This window comes from Kogia breviceps, chromosome 7 (assembly GCF_026419965.1).
Source record: "Kogia breviceps isolate mKogBre1 chromosome 7, mKogBre1 haplotype 1, whole genome shotgun sequence".
Taxonomy (NCBI): domain Eukaryota; kingdom Metazoa; phylum Chordata; class Mammalia; order Artiodactyla; family Physeteridae; genus Kogia; species Kogia breviceps.
The window spans coordinates 71564192-71581418 of record NC_081316.1 but is presented as its reverse complement, the minus strand read 5'-3'; the positions used below and the strand labels follow the sequence as shown (position 1 = coordinate 71581418).

Below are 17227 nucleotides of genomic sequence, written 5' to 3'. Positions count from 1 at the left end.
CATGAGAATGCACCTGACAGCCCTCCAACTATAGGAGGATATTGACCAAGGGCCCTAGGTGCTGTGCTCGGAAATCCAGCCCAGCCCACACTTTCCATGTGGTGGTCCCAGTGAATGACTCCATTACTAAGGCAGGCTTATTCCTGGGAGACACAGGACTCTTCTGATGGGCCACTTGAAGGCTGGTTTAACCTTCCTTCCATCTAACCATCCTTCCCTGAGGGTCAGACTTGTCTTCTGTTTTGATGGATTCCCTCAGCCTTTCCCAGTTCCCTCTCTGTTTTTGCTCACAGGCATTTCATTAATAAATTATTGCTTATTTAACCCCATCTTGGCATTTAGTTCCTGGAAGACCCAGTGCCAGTACAGGAAAAGTCTAAAAAAAAAAACCCTAGGATGATGGTAAAGGAAGATTCCAGCTGTGCACCAAGCATAGAAAGCAACCACTAAGACAAATGCAGAAGAGACGGCTACAAAAACATAAAAAGAATCGAAAATCTACAATGTTTGATGTTATTTATTACTCTTCACTCTGGTAGAGTTAGAATTAGCAATAAATTGCATAAAAAACTGAACAGAAAGTCATGATTTTTTAATAACAACCAAAACAAAAAGTTGAATAAGAAATAAATATGTTCATAGTATGCTACATAACAGCAGCAAAATATTATATTTACATAGTAATTTATTAAATATTAATATAACAAATTATAATATATTGGTAAGTACTTTACAGGCTGAAAGGAAAGGTGGTATGGGGAGAAGGGTAGAGAATGCTATAAGAACTACCATAGGAGGTGACTATATCACATATAAAACTGAAATATCAAGAATGACAGTCTAGGTATATTGCTTAGAAATATTGAGATAAATACTGAAAGAAAGAGATAAAAGAATTAAAAGTGATTATCACTGGGAAGAAAGAGTGAAGATGGGTGCTGGTGATTATTTCATAATAACACTTGTAGATTTTTAAGCTATGTGTAGCTTTGGTAAAGTTTAAATTTAAAATAATTATTAAAAATCAACAATTTGACAATTATATGTGGAATATATAAAGAGTTATTAGAAATCAACAAAAGGCAAGCACCACAATGTGAATAAACAAGTGATTCATAAGAAAACTGAAAATGTGAATTAAATGTAAAAACATTTTATTTCAGAATTAATTTAATTAATTAAAGTTTTTAAAAAGTTATGAAATGACTTCTAGATTTATACCCAAGAGAATGTAAAGCATATGTCCACATAAAAACATGTACACAAATATATGTATCAGCCTTATTCACAACAGCTAAAAAAAAAAAGTTGATGGACCCAAATGTCCATCAGCTGATGGATAAATCAAATGTGATATATCCATATAACAGACTATTATTCTGCAATTAAAAAAAGAATGAAGTACTGACGCAAGCTAGAACACGGATTATGCTAAGTGAAAGAAGCCAGTCAAAAAAGGTCACATATCATATGATTCCATTTATATGAAATGTCCAGAATAGGCAAATCCACAGAAGCAGAAAATAGTTTAGTGGTTGCCAGAGACTAGTGGAGGGGGAAATAGGGATTTTCTGCTAATGGGTATGGAGTGTTTTTATGGGATTGCGAAAATATTCTAAAATTAGATAGTGGTGATGATTGCACAACTCTATTAAAAACCACTGCATTGTATACTTTATAAGGGAAAATGTTATGGTATGAGAATATATCTCAATAAAGCTGTTGTAAAATTAAAATCACAACCCCCCCCCAAAAAAACAAAGAGAAATGTACAGAGAAAATAGTAAGATTGAAAGAGAAAGAAACAGAAGAAAAGCTGAAAGCCACAATTCAAACAAATGTGTTTCATGGTTAAATGAGTGAGTGATAAATTATAGAGATCCTTACTCATGGAATCACACATGGAAATTTATGTCTCAAATTTGGACACAATAAATAATATTCTTTCAGATGTGTCATTTCTGTATACAAAATATTTTATTTTACATACTGATTACCACAAATAAATGTTCAAATAGCTCAAGATATTTTTTTAAACGTCTTGACGGGCTAAGGATTAGAATAAAAACCTATGACAGAATCTATTTCATCAACAAAGAGAAGACTGTTTTCTTCTTGGCCTGAGAAGAAAAACAAAGAATAAATGGATTTTAAAAATAAACTGTTAAAGCCACAGGTTTAGCAAGGAGACACCGCATTTCTAGGAGAATCTAGTTGAACTACCCCAATGCAAAATATTCCATTGTGTTTACTTAGGTTGCTTTCCAAGTGTGCATATTGCCTGAAGTGGGTAAGGTTTTCAAATCGCTTTTTGCCATATGAATTGGGAAGGCAAAAATATCATCAAAGACCCAGAGATGCTATCAGAGCATTACAAGAAAAGATCTGGAAGGAGTGCCTGACCAGGAAGCCAAGAATTCATTCATCCAAATGAATCATAAACCAAAAGCATCATTTTCAATGGGAAAGCTTCTTCCATAAAACCATCTCCTCACTTACCAGTTTATTTTCATGACAAACAAGCTAGAAATACATGGGATTTAATTGGCAAGGTTAGTTTTTTAATCGTTTGAGGCATATTTACACGTTTGATATAAACAAAAGCTAATCTCCTCCCAGAAACATCTGCTAGAGTATTTCTCATACATGGAGCTTCAGTGACACATATTCTCTACCAGTCAAGTCAATTCTTAAATAATTCATGTAACTTCATCTTTCATCTTGGGTACCTAAATAAACATCAAATAAAGCGCAAACACTTTGGATTTTTTTAAAGAAAATATAACAAAAAAAGAATCATTTTAAGGAATAGGGTATTCAAGCACAACATTTACTGCCTTTGGAAGGCAGGAGTGTATGTAAGCCTTCTGAATAAGCCTAGCTAATATATCTGTCAAGATCATGAGTCTATTTTTTATTCCTATGAATTACAAATGCTATAGCAATATTAAAATCTACATATTATGACCACACTACTATTAAAATCTTAAAATAATTTTATATATTTATATTCAGGTATGCTATTTTGAGACTTTCTCATTTTCAAAAATACTGATTGTTTTCATGTCCCACAATTTCCAGGATATATTTAATTTTAAGGTAAAATTCAAACTTTCTATTATTGAAATAATTTGATATGCCTTCTTTTAAGATTAAAGGAATCAAATAAAAATAATTCAAGTGCCAGTTGATTTAACATATATGACCCGACAATAGATTCATATACCCCATAAATGGAAAGGCAAGAAAGCTCCAACTAAATTTTCAGTCAGCTTTTACTGAGGACCTACTTCATGTCAAGCCCTCATAAACTAAGGTACTCTAGATAATTATTCAGGCATAAACAGTGGTGTGCAGTCATGGGCAGCTTTTGGATGAGTTACTGTAATGATAATTTATTGACATTTACAACCAATGTCAATTGATATTGCCAGTGATAATTTAGGGACAGTTTATCATGCACTTACAATGTGCCAGACATTTTGCTAGACACAGTACATGATAATTTCATTTAATACTCTCAAAACCTTATAATGTAGCTGGGACAGTTTTACCCCTTTTAACAGATGGAACAGTGAAGCATAGAGAAATTAAGAAACTTTCTCAAAGCCACACAGGATGTGTGACAAGCTGGAATTCTAAACCATGTGATCTGACCCCAGAACCTACACTCTTAGCTACTATACTATCTCTTGAAATTCAGAATGAATTTTTCTTTGGAACTGTAACTGTAACTATTGTAATTGTAATTAGTTTCACAAGCTAGGCTATAAAAGCCTAGAAACATATCTAGACAACAGACTATACACACATAACTGGACTGTTCTGACTGATGAGCCAATTCAGATGGAGAAGGAATTGATAGCAAAAGGGGTGTTTTAGCTCTACTTTTAGCAATAGTCATTACCTTGAAAAAAAAAGGATTTTGAACATTTTAAAGCCAAAGAATACTCTTTGCAAATGAGATCTTACCCAGCACTTCAGTTTCTAAAACAGATAAAAGTAGGGCTGCTCTAACTGAAGCAGGAAAGGAAAAACCATACTCTCCTTCCTCCACCCCCCAAAATAAACTCCAAGCACTTTCCCCAAATTTCAGGGCTCCAAGGAATACAGCCTGAGAAACCACTGAAGGAGATGAGATTGCCACAGACCCAATGGATTTTATTTTCCAGAAATCACTGGAGAAAGTATCATGTTATTTTCATAGACAAAACAGATAAATGTAAGTTGTAAGATAGCTATAGTTATATTAACAGTAGATCTGCCCATCTAATGGAAGGTCTTTCTTTAGTGTCATGCCAGAGGATTTTGTATCTGGTCCTATTTCTGTTCAACATTTTTCATCAATAACTTGGATGAAGTCACAAAAGGTATGCCTATGAAACAAAATAGAAAACAGTTGTAAATTATCACCAAACATAATCAAAGAGAGTGTAAGCTACAAGCAGTTCAGGAATACACATTTTAAAACACTGAATATTTTACACAGAATTCTTTTTACGAGAGACCTAGTGTAGGAGCAGACCCTTGAAGGAGTCAAAGCATTCAAGACTCCATCTTAAATCTAAACCCCAAGGTGAACTCACTCCTTGCACAGCTAACTTTCCAGTTGTATGAATTCCTGCCCTCTTCCCCAGGCTACAGGAATGGATTGTTCACAAGAACACAGGCAATGCCAAAATCAAAGAACAGAAAACTAAACTTCAAGGAGACAGAGTGATGTATAAATTAACTGATCCAGGAACAGATTCTAAAACCAGTGTAAGAAGCCGAGAATACAAAAACCACGGAGACTAGCAATAACTGATCCATGGATCACAAGGTGTGGTCTGGGTCAAATATTGTTCTTTTGTTTTGCTTATGTAAATTAGCCAGGGTGTGGAGCAGGGGCTGACAGCCACGTTTAAAGGTCCAGAGTCGAAACAGACACAATTCTCTCCAAGGTAGGGTGCAATAAGTATTTTCCTGGTTCACCTAATGGGAAGTTATGATAAGTTCCAGGCTATTCTTGAGGTGAATGCATATACACATGACCTCTTGCAACCCCAAAGCACTCTTACAGATATACTAAGTATTTGAACTGAGTTGGTCTCAAAAGTAATCTAATGCTTTTCCACTCTGTATTTAGTTCCCTGTCTCAGATAACAGAGTGTGGGGTAGAGGGCAGCATTTCAGCTCACCTGGTGAAGCAAGGAAGTGGTGGAAGATGGGGTAGATAACCATGGAACAGTGTAATGACTGTGGGAATAACATAGCATTAGTGAAACCCACAAAGATGAAAAGCCCAGTCTCTGGTCATTTACTGTCTTTGTCACTGTTTTATAGGAAGGCAATGCATGTACGTTGGAAAGAGAGATAAACAGTGTCTCCCTTATTGCCCAGTAAAAATAGGTCTATGCTTTGTACGACTATAATACCCACATAACAGTGTTTCTGAGAGAATTAAAGGAAAACCCATAGAGAATGTTTAGAACAATGCCTGTTAAAATAGTAGATGGTGGGCTTCCCTGGTGGCGCAGTGGTTGAGAATCCACCTGCCGATGTAGGGGACACGGGTTCGTGCCCCGGTCCGGAAAGATCCCACATGCCGCGGGGCGGCTGGGCCCGTGAGCCATGGCCACTGAGCCTGCGCGTCCGGAGCCTGTGCTCCGCAACGGGAGAGGCCACAACAGTGAGAGGCCCGCGTACGGCACAAAACAAAACAAAAAAAAACACAGTACATGCCTAAAAATATTAGCTATTCTTTTACCATTATATTACTCATCACTATAATTATCATCCTGGCATCTATCAGTCCTCTTCAACAGCCTATAAATCCGCCAGGTACTGACCAGCTGCTTCGGGTAGCGGTATAGAGACATCATGAAATTGGGAGTGTTTTAGCCCAGATCTGGGATAAGGGCAAGGCTAATTCTAGCCTTGTTTCAACAGCCTCCAGTGTATCTTCTGTTAATTGCCCTCTCTGGACCAGATGAATTGGTGATGCTTCCTGTAGGCTAGGCTCCAGGGAGTTTGCCTAGGCTGGAAACCCGAAAAAGTAAGAACAGATAATGATCTAGAAAAGCTCATTAAACTAGTGCTCAGTAAAGGTGACACAAAAAGAGCACTAAGGAGGTAGAGAGTCTGATGAAGTCTCTGCAAGTTGGCAGCTACATAAGTGTGGAGAAAGTTTTGTTTGGGACTTGAATAGGGAATATACAACTCGGACCCCGGCCACAAACTCTGTTTTGAAATGACATCAATTTAGGGGATCCCTTCCACTCCCAGGCAAAGTCTGAAAATAACCTCTGGGAGGTAACCTTTGATCAGGATTCAAGACCCATGCGGGACAGGAAGCTGGGATGGAGGGAGGTTTTGTATGGAGGACTTTGTGGAAGTCATAGATAATGGTATGACAGAATTCAGAGGTAAAGGAAGTTGCAGAGTGTGGGTTTCCAGGCAAAAGAGACTGAGAGCTAGAGAGAAACACATGTAACACATGAGCAAAACTATTGGTCCTCAGAATCCAACCGCAGGTGTAATTCATGGGACAGTTTTACAGATCACCATGATGCCTAGTAGAAAGTGTCCACCACAAAGGCTACCTCTTCCAGAGAAGATTTTGGTTTCATGAGCAGTTGGTCCAAGACTTGAAGTATATTCTAACCTTTTTTTCTTATGTATGTTTTGTAAATAATGGGTTCATCATTACACAGCTTTTCTTAGCTGCTCTTTTTTGCCTAAAAATATAACAGGAAGCTCTTTTCAAATAATGTTTTATCAACTCTTTCATTCAGCAAAGGTTTACTGAGCACATACTACAGTCAGGTGCTGTCCTTGGCACCAAGGATACAGATTAAGTCCTCAGTCTCAGGAGATTTCAGCCTGGCGGAGGAGAAAATAAATAAATGATAAACGAGACTGAGAATGTCAGGGCTTGATAGGAGCTACATAAAGAATTCAGCAGGGTGATGTGATTGAGTGTCTGAGGCTACTTTCCATTGGATGGTTAGAGAAGACCTCAGTGAAGAGGTCTTACACTGAGAATAACAAGAGCCAGCTATGCAAAATGAGGGTAAGAAATCACAGACAAATGGAAAGCTAGTGCAAAGGCTTAAGGCATAAAGAAACTCAGTCCGTGTAAGAAACAGCAAGAAGGCCAGTGACTGAGTGCAGTGGGGAAGAGAGGCGAGGTCACAGCAGTTAGGAAGGCCTAAATATCCCAACAGAAGTGAGAGGGGTTTGGAGTTCTATTCCAAATGTGAAGGGAAGCCATTGGAGGTTATTTTATACAAAATGTGTGTGTGTGTGTATCAGCTTTTCTGAGGTATAACTTACTTACAATAGAATTTCCCAATTTTAAATCTACAACTTCACTACTTTTCATAAACATATACAGTTGTATAATCAATACCACAATCTACTGCGTTGGCCAAAATTTCGTTCAGGTTTTCCCGTAACATATTACTGAAAAACCCGAATTAAATTTTTCGTCAACCCAATGTGATATAAAACCTTTTCATCGCTCCAAAAGGTTTCTTCTGTTTCTTTGCAGTCAATTCCCTCTCTCCTAACAACCACTTATCTGCTGTCACCAAAATTTTAACTTCCCTAGAATCTCATATCAAAGGAATCATGCAGTGAAGACAATTACATAATTTGCAGGGCCCTCATTTAAAAAATTATTAAGAATTTCAAGGCAGCAAAAACAGAGCATTAAACCAAGCACACGGCCCTTCTGAGCATGGAGCCCATGTGACTACACAGGTCAAACACCTCTGAAGCCAGCCCTATATTCACTGTGTAATTTTTTGGTGTCTGGCTCCTTTCATTTAGCACTGAGATTAATTCATGTTGTTGCATGGACCTGTGGTTTGTCTCTTTCTGTTGCTGAGTAGTATTCCATTGCTTGAGCATGCCACAATTTATTTATCTACCAATGAAAGAACATTTGTACTGTTTCCAGTTTAAACTGCTATAAACATTTAAATACAAGTATTTATGTGAAGTCTTGAAGAGAAGTTTTAAATTTTAATGAAGTCCAAATTATGAACCTTTTTCTTTTATGATTCATACTTTCTATCACCAATCTAAGAAGTATTTACCTAACCCAAGATAACAAAGGTGTTCTCCCAACTTCTTTCAGAAGTTTCACAATTTTAGATTTTAAATTTAGGTCTATGCTCCATTTTGTGTTAGTTTTGTATGTGGTGCAAAGTATGATTCAAAGTCCTTTCTTTAAAATTTAATTGATTTATTAGCTAGCTATGAGAAAGGAACTAACAATTTGCAAATATACTTGGAGTCCTAAATTTGGTTAGCTGTTTTTTCTTTTCTTTGCTTTTTTCTTTCAATTTATTTAAACTAAAACAAAACAAAACAAAAACAGTTCACCCATTTCTCCCATCCCCTTCATCCCCCACCTCTTGTCAACTGTTCTCTGCATCTATGAGCTTGGGGTTTTTTTGTTGTTGTTGTTTTTTAAGATTCCACATATATGAGATCATACAGTATTTGTCTTTCTCTGTCTAACTTATTTCACTCAGCATAAAGCCCTTGCATTTTCATTTTTCAGTTTTTGAGAAACATCTATACTGTTTTCCATAGTGACTGCAACAGTTTACACCCCCACCAACAGTGCACAAGTGCTTCCTTTTCTCCACATCCTTACCAACACTTCTTCTCTTTTTTTTTTTTTTTTTTTTTTTTTTTTTTTTTTTTTTTTTTTGTGGTACGCGGGCCTCTCACTGTTGTGGCCTCTCCCGTTGCGGAGCACAGGCTCCGGACGCGCAGGCTCAGTGGCCATGGCTCACGGGCCCAGCCGCTCTGCGCCATGTGGGATCTTCCCAGACCGGGGCACGAACCCGTGTCCCCTGCATCGGCAGGCGGATACTCAACCACTGCGCCACCAGGGAAGCCCCATATCTTTTTTATACTCACCATTTTAACAGGTATGAGGTGATATCTCATTGCTGTTTCGATTTGCATTTTCCTGATGATGATTTCCTGATTTGCATCTTTTTATGTACCTGTTAGATATCTGCACGTCTTCTTTGGAAAAATCTCCATTCAGATCTATTGACCATTTTCTAACAGGATTGTTTGTTTTTTGATATTGAGTTGTGTAAGTTATCTATATATTTTGCTGAAGGTTGAGGTGGCTGTAGCAATTTCTTACAATAAGACAACAATAAAGTTTGCCACATAGAGATTCTTTCTTTCACAGATAATTTCTTAGTGAAATGCAATGTTGTTAGATAGCGTTTTACCCACAGTAAAACTTCTTTCAAAATTGGATTCAATTCTCTCAAACCCTGCCACTGCTTTAGCAACTAGGTGAATGTAGTATTCTCAGTGCTTTGTTGTCATTTCAACAATCGTCATAGCATCTTCCCTAAGAGTAGATTCCATCTTAAGAAACCACTTTCTTTGCTCATCCATAAGAAGCAACTACTCACCCACTAAAGTTTTATCATGAGATTGCAGAAATTCAGTTACCTCTTCAGTCGCCACCTCTAATTCTAGTTCTTTTGCTATTTCCACCACGTCTGCAATTACTTCCTCCACTGAGGTCCTGAACCCCTCAAAGTCATCCATGAGGGTTGGACTCAACTTCTTCCAAACTCCTGTTAATGTTGCTATTTTTACCTCTTCCCATGAATCATGAATGTTCTTAATGGTATCTAGAATGGTGAATCCTTTCTAGAAGGTTTTCAGTTTACCTTGCCCAGATCCATCAGAGAAATCACTGTCTGTGGTGGCTGTAGCCTTATGAAATGTATTTCTTAAATAACAAGACTTGAAATTCAAAATTACTTCTTGATCTATGAGCTGCAGAATGGATGTTGTGTTAGCAGGCATGAAAACAACATTAATCTCATTGTACAAGTCCACAAATCCATCAAAGCTCTTGGGTAGCCAAGTACATTGTCAATGAGCAGTAATTTTTTTTTTTTTTTTTTGAGCTGTAGGTCTCAACAGTGAGCTTAAAATATCCAGTAAACCATGTTGTAAATAGATGTTCTGACACCCAGGCTTTGTTTTCCATTTCTAGAGCACAGGCAGAGTAGATTTAGCATAATTCTTATGGATCCTAGGATTTTCAGAATGGTAAATGGGGATTGGCTTCAACTTTAAGTCACCAGCTGCACTAGACCCTAACAAGAGAGTCAGCCTGTCCTTCAAAGCTTTTGAAGCCAGGCATTGCCTTCTCCTCTCTAGCTATGAAAGTCCAAGATGGCATCTTCTTCCAATAGAAGGCTGTTATATCTACATTGAAAATCTGTTATTTAGTGGAACCACCTTCATTAATTATCTTAGCTAGATTTTCTCGATAACTTGCTGCAGCTTCTCTATCAGCACTTGCTGCTTCACCTTGCAGTTTAAGGTTATAGAGAGGGCTTATTTCCTTAAAGCTCATGAACCAACCTATGCTAGCTTCAAACTTTTCTTCTGTAGCTTCTTCACCTCTCTCAGCCTTCAGAGAATTGAAGAGAGTTAGGACCTTAGTGTGGATTAGGCTTTGCCTTAAAGCAATGTTGTGTTTGGTTTGATCATTTATCCAGACCACTAAAACTTTTTCCATATCAGCAATAAGGCTATTTGGCTTTCTTATCATTCCTGTGTTCACTGGAGTAGCACTTTTAATTTCCTTCAGGAACTTTTTCTTTGTATTCACAACTTGGCTAGAGGCCTAGTTTTGGGCCTATCTCAGCTTTTGACATGCCTTCCTCACTAAGCTTAATCATTTCTAGCTTTTGATTTAAAGTAAGAGTTCCTATCACTTGAACTCTTGGACGTCATTGTAGGGTTATTAATTGGCCTAATTTCAATATTGTTGTGTCTCAGAAAATAAGGAGGCCCAAGGAGAGGGAGAGAGATGGGGGAATGGCTGGTCCCTGGAGCAGTCAGAACACACACAACATTTATCAGTTAAGTTTGAAGTCTTATGTGGTTGTGGTTTATGGTTCTCCAAAATAAATACAATAGTAACATCAAAGATCACTGATAACAGGTCACCACAACAAATACAAGAATAAAGAAAAAGGTTGACATATTGTAAGAATTACCAAAATAGACACAGAGTCATGAAGTGAGCAAATGTTGTTGGAAAAATTGCACTGATAGACTTACTTGATGCAGGGCCACCACAAACCTTCAGTTTGTAAAAAATGCAATATCTGTGAAGTGCAATAAAATGAAGTGAAATAAAACAAGGTACACTTGTATAATGGAAGCAAAAGTGGAAGTAAAGAGATCAGCTTGAAGACTATTTATAGTACAAGTGAGAAATGACGGAAGCTGGGACTGGTTTTGAGCAGTGGAATGACAAGATCTCACTCTGGTTTTGCTTGTCATTTCCCTAACGGCTAATGATACAGAGCATTTTTCATGGGCTTATTTGCCATTTATTAACCATCTTCGGTGAGTGTCCATTTAAACCATTTACCATTTTGTTTTTGTTGTTGTTTTACATCTAGGTCCAATACTCACTACAGGGTTTTAAGCAGAGGAGTGACAAGATCTCATTGTAGTTTTAGTTGGCATTTCCCTAATATCTAATGATGTCGAGCATTTCTTTGCCATCCATTTAACGTCTTTGGTGAAGTGCCCATTCAAATCTTTTGTCTATTTTGCTTTTACATTTAGTTCTATGATCCATTGGAGGATTTTAATTATTTATTTATTTATTAGTATTTATTTATTTATTTGGCTGTGCTGGGTCGTAGTTGTGGCACGCAGGATCTTTGTTGCAGAATGTGGGATCTTTTAGCTGCGGCGTGCAGACTTCTTAGTCACAACATTGGAGGATTTTAAAAGAGAGGAGTGACAAGATCTTTTTACAAGATCATTTAGCTACTATGAGAATGGATTATAATGAAGCAAAAGTAGAATCAGAAAGATCAGTTAGGAAGCTATTGTCCAAGGGAGACAAAATGGAGACTTGTACTGGCCTGGGAATAGGAGACAAGAAGAGAAATGGACAGATTTGGAAAGTTTTAGAAGTAGAATTGATAGAAACTGCTGGTACATTGGCTGTGGATGATGGGGGAAAGACAGGAATTCTTATATTTGGGACTTGAACTACAAAGAAGATGGAGAGGCTATTGACTAGGATGGAAAAAACTAGAAAGTTGTGGAAGAAGCAGGAGAGGGAGGGGGTCTGTTTGGGCCATGTTAAATGTAGGTGCTTTTAGATATCCACGCAAGATGTTAAGGAGGCATTTGGAGATAAAAGTCTGGAATTTCAGAGAGAGGTCAGAGTCAGGGAATTTTTTTTAATGGCCTCTAGATGGTATTTAAAACTAAAATAACTCTTATGTACAAAATTGTGTGTCCCACTCCAAATTTCATAGGTTGAAGCCCTAACCCACAATGAGATTGTAATTGGAGATAGAGCCTTTAAGGAAGTAATTAAGGTTAAATGAGGTCATAAGTGTGGAACTCTAACCCACAGGACTGGTGTACTTATAAGGAAAGGAAGAGACACCAAGAATACACAGCTACTAAATGATCAAGTAAAGAATTAAAAAGAAACAGTGAGATTTAGAAACACTGGCAGTCACTAATAACCATGACATGACAGTCTTAATGGATTAGTGCAGACCCAAGATTAACTAGAGCAGCTGGAGGAGAAAATGTGAAGTAAAACAGTGACTAAGACAAGTTTTCAAGATGTTTTGTTGTGAAGGGGAGCTAAGAAATGTGGTGGTAGCCAGAAGGTCATATGGAGTCCAAAGAAGTTTTTATGGGTTTGTTTTTATGTTGTTTTTAGGATCGGAGATAATGGTGTACATTTGTGTGGATGATCAAGTGGAGAATCAAGTAGAAAAAAAAAGAATCAAGTAGAGTGAAAGAGCTAATGCAGGAGAGAAGGAAACAAAGGCAGGAAGTAAGTCCTTGAGAAAGTCGAAGGGGTAGAATCCAAGTGAAGGGTTTGAAGTTTGATGGGGGACAAGGCAATGGTGTTTCTATTAGGTTGACAGAGTTGATGGTGTGAAAATGAAGAGATTCTCTCTGATTGCTTCTTTTTTTCTCATTCAAATACAAGGAAAGGTCACCAGCTCAGGTGGGAATGCAAATGTAGAATTTAAGGGCTATCGGAGAAGGTGTGGTATAATTGTCTTAGAAAGTGGGAAAGTGAACATACCGGAGAAATTTCATAGGAATGCTCAGCAATGTTAAAAGTCCAGGGAGCTTTTCCTGGAAGTCTTCTTGCTGACTTACCCTTCTATTTCAACATCCTAAATAGACCTCAGATTTACGCTTAAACTAGGGACTGGAAGTGCCTTAACTGAAAACGTTAAACCTCTACCCAGTTTGAAAACATAGCTATGATTCTGCTAGCAAGTAAGAAGGTGGGGTGGTGACTTTGGGGTAAGCAACCAATAGTATCTGCCATACATTGCCAGGTTGACAAGTGAAAAAAAAGGACATCATTGTTTTTATTTGTTTGGTCGGTTGGTTGGTTGGTTGTTTTTTTTTTTTTTTTTTTTGCAGTACGCGGGCCTCTCACTGTTGTGGTCTCTTCCGTTGCGGAGCACAGGCTCCGGACGCGCAGGCTCAGCGGCCATGGCTCACGGGCATAGCTGCTCTGCGGCATGTGGGATCTTCCCGGACCAGGGCACGAACCCTTGTCCCCTGCATCGGCAGGTGGACTCTCAACCACTGCACCACCAGGGAAGCCCGACATCATTGTTTTAATTTATACTTATTTCTTTGATTATTAGAAATTTTTTTAAATTTTGGTTGGTCATTTTAATATTTTTTCATTTGTGAATTAGTTGTTCATATAATTTACCCAATTTATCTATATTTAAGTTGATTTTATGAGCATTTTATGTATTTTTAAAACATTTTTTATGTGGACCATTTTTTTAAGTCTTTATTAAATTTTTTATGATATTGCTTCTGTTTTATGCTTTGGTTTTTTGGCCACAAGGCATGTGGCATCTTAGCTCCCCAACCAGGGATCAACCCTGCACCCCCTGCATTGGAAGGTGAAGTCTTAACCACTGGACCACCAGGGAACTCCCATGAGCCTTTTATGTATTCAGGATAGTAATTCATAATCTATTTTATTTATTTCAAAGTATATTTTCCAATTATCATTTGGCTTTCTTACATGTACAGATGTTTCTAATTTTTCATATAAATTCTTTCTTTCTTGAGTATCATACTTAAAAAGAATGCCCCCACATTGGTTCAACATGGCAGAGTAGAAGGACGTGTGATCACTCCCTCTTGTGAGAGCACCAAAATCACAACTAACTTCTGAACAGTCATCAACAGGAAGACACTGGAAATCACCAAAAAAGATACCCCACATCCAAAGACAAAGGAGAAGCCACAGTGAGATGGGAGGAGGGCACAATCACAATAAAATCAAATCCCATAACAGCTGGGTGGGTGACTCACCAACTAGAGAACAATTATATCACAGAAGTCCAACAACTGGAGTGAAGATTCTGAGCCCCACATCATGCTTTCCAACCTGGGGGTCTGGCAAGGGGAGGAGGAATTCCCAGAGAATCAGACATTGAAGTCTAGCAGGATTTGATTGCAGGAATTTGACAGGTCTGGGGGAAATAGAGACTCCACTCTTGAAGGGCACACACAAAGTAGTTTGCACATCAGGACTCAGGGGAAGGAGGAGTGACCCCACAGGAGAGTGAACCAAACCTACGTGCTAGTGTTGGAGGGTTTCCTAAAGAGGTGGGGGGCAGCTGTGGCTCACTGCAGGGCCAAGGACAGAGGCTGCAGAAGTTCCAGGAAGGACTCCTTGGTGGGGACCCTCACAGAGTCAACCATTAGCCCCACCAAAGGGCCTACAGGCTCCAGTGCTGGGTTGCCTCAGGCCAAACAACCAACAGGGAGGGAACTCAGCCCCACCCATCAGCAGACAAGTGGATTAAAGTTTCACTGAGCTCTGCCCACCAGAACAACACCCAGCTCTACCCACCACCAGCCTCTCCCATCAGGAAGCTTGCACAAGCCTCTTAGATAGCCTCACCCACCAGAGGGCAGACAACAGAAGCAAGAAAACTACAATCCTGCATCCTGTGGAATGAAAACCACATTCACAGAAACATAGACAAGATGAAAAGGCAGAGGACTGTGTATCAGATGAAGGAATAAGATAAAACCCCAGAAAAACAACTAAATGAAGTGGAGATAGGCAACCATCCAGAAAAAGAATTCAGAATAATGATAGTGAAGATGATCCAGAACCTTGGAAAAAGAATGGAGGCAAAGATGGAGAAGATGCAAGAAATGTTTAACAAAGACCTAGAAGAATTAAAGAACAAACACCTAGAAGATTTAAAGAACAAACAAACAGAGATGAACAATAAAATAACTGAAATGAAAAATACACTAGAAGGAATCAACAGCAGAAAAACTGAGGCAGTAGAATGGATAAGTGACCTGGAAGACAAAATGGTGGAATTCACTGCCATGAAACAGAATAAAGTAAAAAGAATGAAAAGAAATTAAGACAGCCTAAGAGACCTCTGGGACATTAAACACACCAACATTCACATTGCAGGGGTCCCAGAAGGAGAAGAGAGAGAGAAAGGAACCGAGAAAATATTTGAAGAGATTATAGTCAAAAATTTCCCTAACATGGGAAAGGAAATAGCCACCCAAGTCCAGGAAGTGCAGAGTCCCAGGCAGGATGAACCCAAGGAGAAACACACCAAGACACATAGTAATCAAATTGACAAAAATTAAAGACAAAGAAAAATTATTAAATACAAGAAGGGAAAAATGATAAATAACATACAAGGGAACTCCCATAAGGTTAACAACTGATTTCTCAGCAGAAACTCTACAACCCAGAAGGGAGTGGCATGACATATTTACAATGATGAAAGGGAAGAACCGACAACCAAGATTATTCTATCCGGCAAAGGTCTCATTCAGGTTCAATGGAGAAATCAAAAGCTTTACAGACAAGCAAAAGCTAAGAGAATTCAGCACCACCAAACCAGCTCTACAACAAGTGCTAAAGGAACTTCTGTAAGTGGGAAATACAAGAGAAGAAAAGGACCTACAAAAACAAACACAAAACAATTAAGAAAATGGTAATAGGAACATACCTATCGATAATTACCTTAAATGTAAATGGATTAAATGCTCCAACCAAAAGTCACAGGCTCTCTGAATGGATATAAAAACAAGACCCATATATATGCTCTCTATAAGAGACCCACTTCAGACCTAGGAAGACATACAGACTGAAAGTGAGGGAATGGAAAAAGATATTCCATGCAAATGGAAATCAAAAGAAAGCTGGAGTAGCAATACTCATATCAGATTAAATGGACTTTAAAATAAAGACTGTTGCAAGAGACAAGGAAGGACACTACGTAATGATCAATGGATCAATCCAAGAAGAAGATAGAACAATTATAAATATATATGCACCCAACATAAGAGCACCTCAATACATAAGGCAAATGCTAACAGCTATAAGAGAGGAAATTGACGGTAACACAATAATAGTGGGGGACTTTAAAACCTCACTTACATCAAAGGATGGATCATCCAGGCAGATAATTAATAAGGAAACACAAGCTTTAAATGACACATTAAACCAGATGAAATTAGTTGATATTTATAGGACATTCCATCCAGAAACAGCAGATTACACTTTCTTCTCAAGTACACATGGAACATTCTCCAGGATAAATCACATCTTGGGTCACAAGTCAAGCCGTGGCAAATTTAAGAAAATTGAAAACATATCAAGCATCTTTTCCAACCAGAATGCTATGAGATTAAAAATAAATTATAGGGAAAAAAATGTAAAAAACACAAACACATGGAGGCTAAACAATACGTTACTAAATAACCAAGAGATGACTGAAGACATCAAAGAGAAAATCAAAATATACCTAGAGACAAATGACAATGAAAACACAACAATCCAAAACCTATGGGATGCAGCAAAAGCAGTTCTAAGAGATAAGTTTATAGCAATACAATCCTACCTCAAGAAAATCTCAAATAAACAATCTAACCTTACACCTAAAGGAACTAGAGAAAGAAGAACAAACAAAACCCAAAGTTAGAAGGAAAGAAATCATAAAGATCAAGCAGAAAAAAATGAAATAGAAACAAAGAAAACAATAGCAAAGATCAATAAAACTAAAAGGTGGTTCTCTGAGAAGATAAACAAGCTTGATAAACCTTTAGCCAGACTCATCAAGAAAAAGAGGGAGAAGACTCAAATTAATAAAATTAG

General features: G+C 37.9%; 1 protein-coding gene across 1 annotated transcript in view; it reads left to right on the top strand.

The window, feature by feature from the left end:
- The window catches only part of CEP126 (centrosomal protein 126), a 149109-nt gene extending 144312 nt beyond the window's left edge, over positions 1–4797 (top strand). The window contains 1 exon segment of the mRNA XM_059070246.2: positions 4638–4797. Within this exon segment, the coding sequence (XP_058926229.1) occupies positions 4638–4797 (160 nt within the window).
- The last annotated feature ends 12430 nt before the right edge of the window (positions 4798–17227 follow it).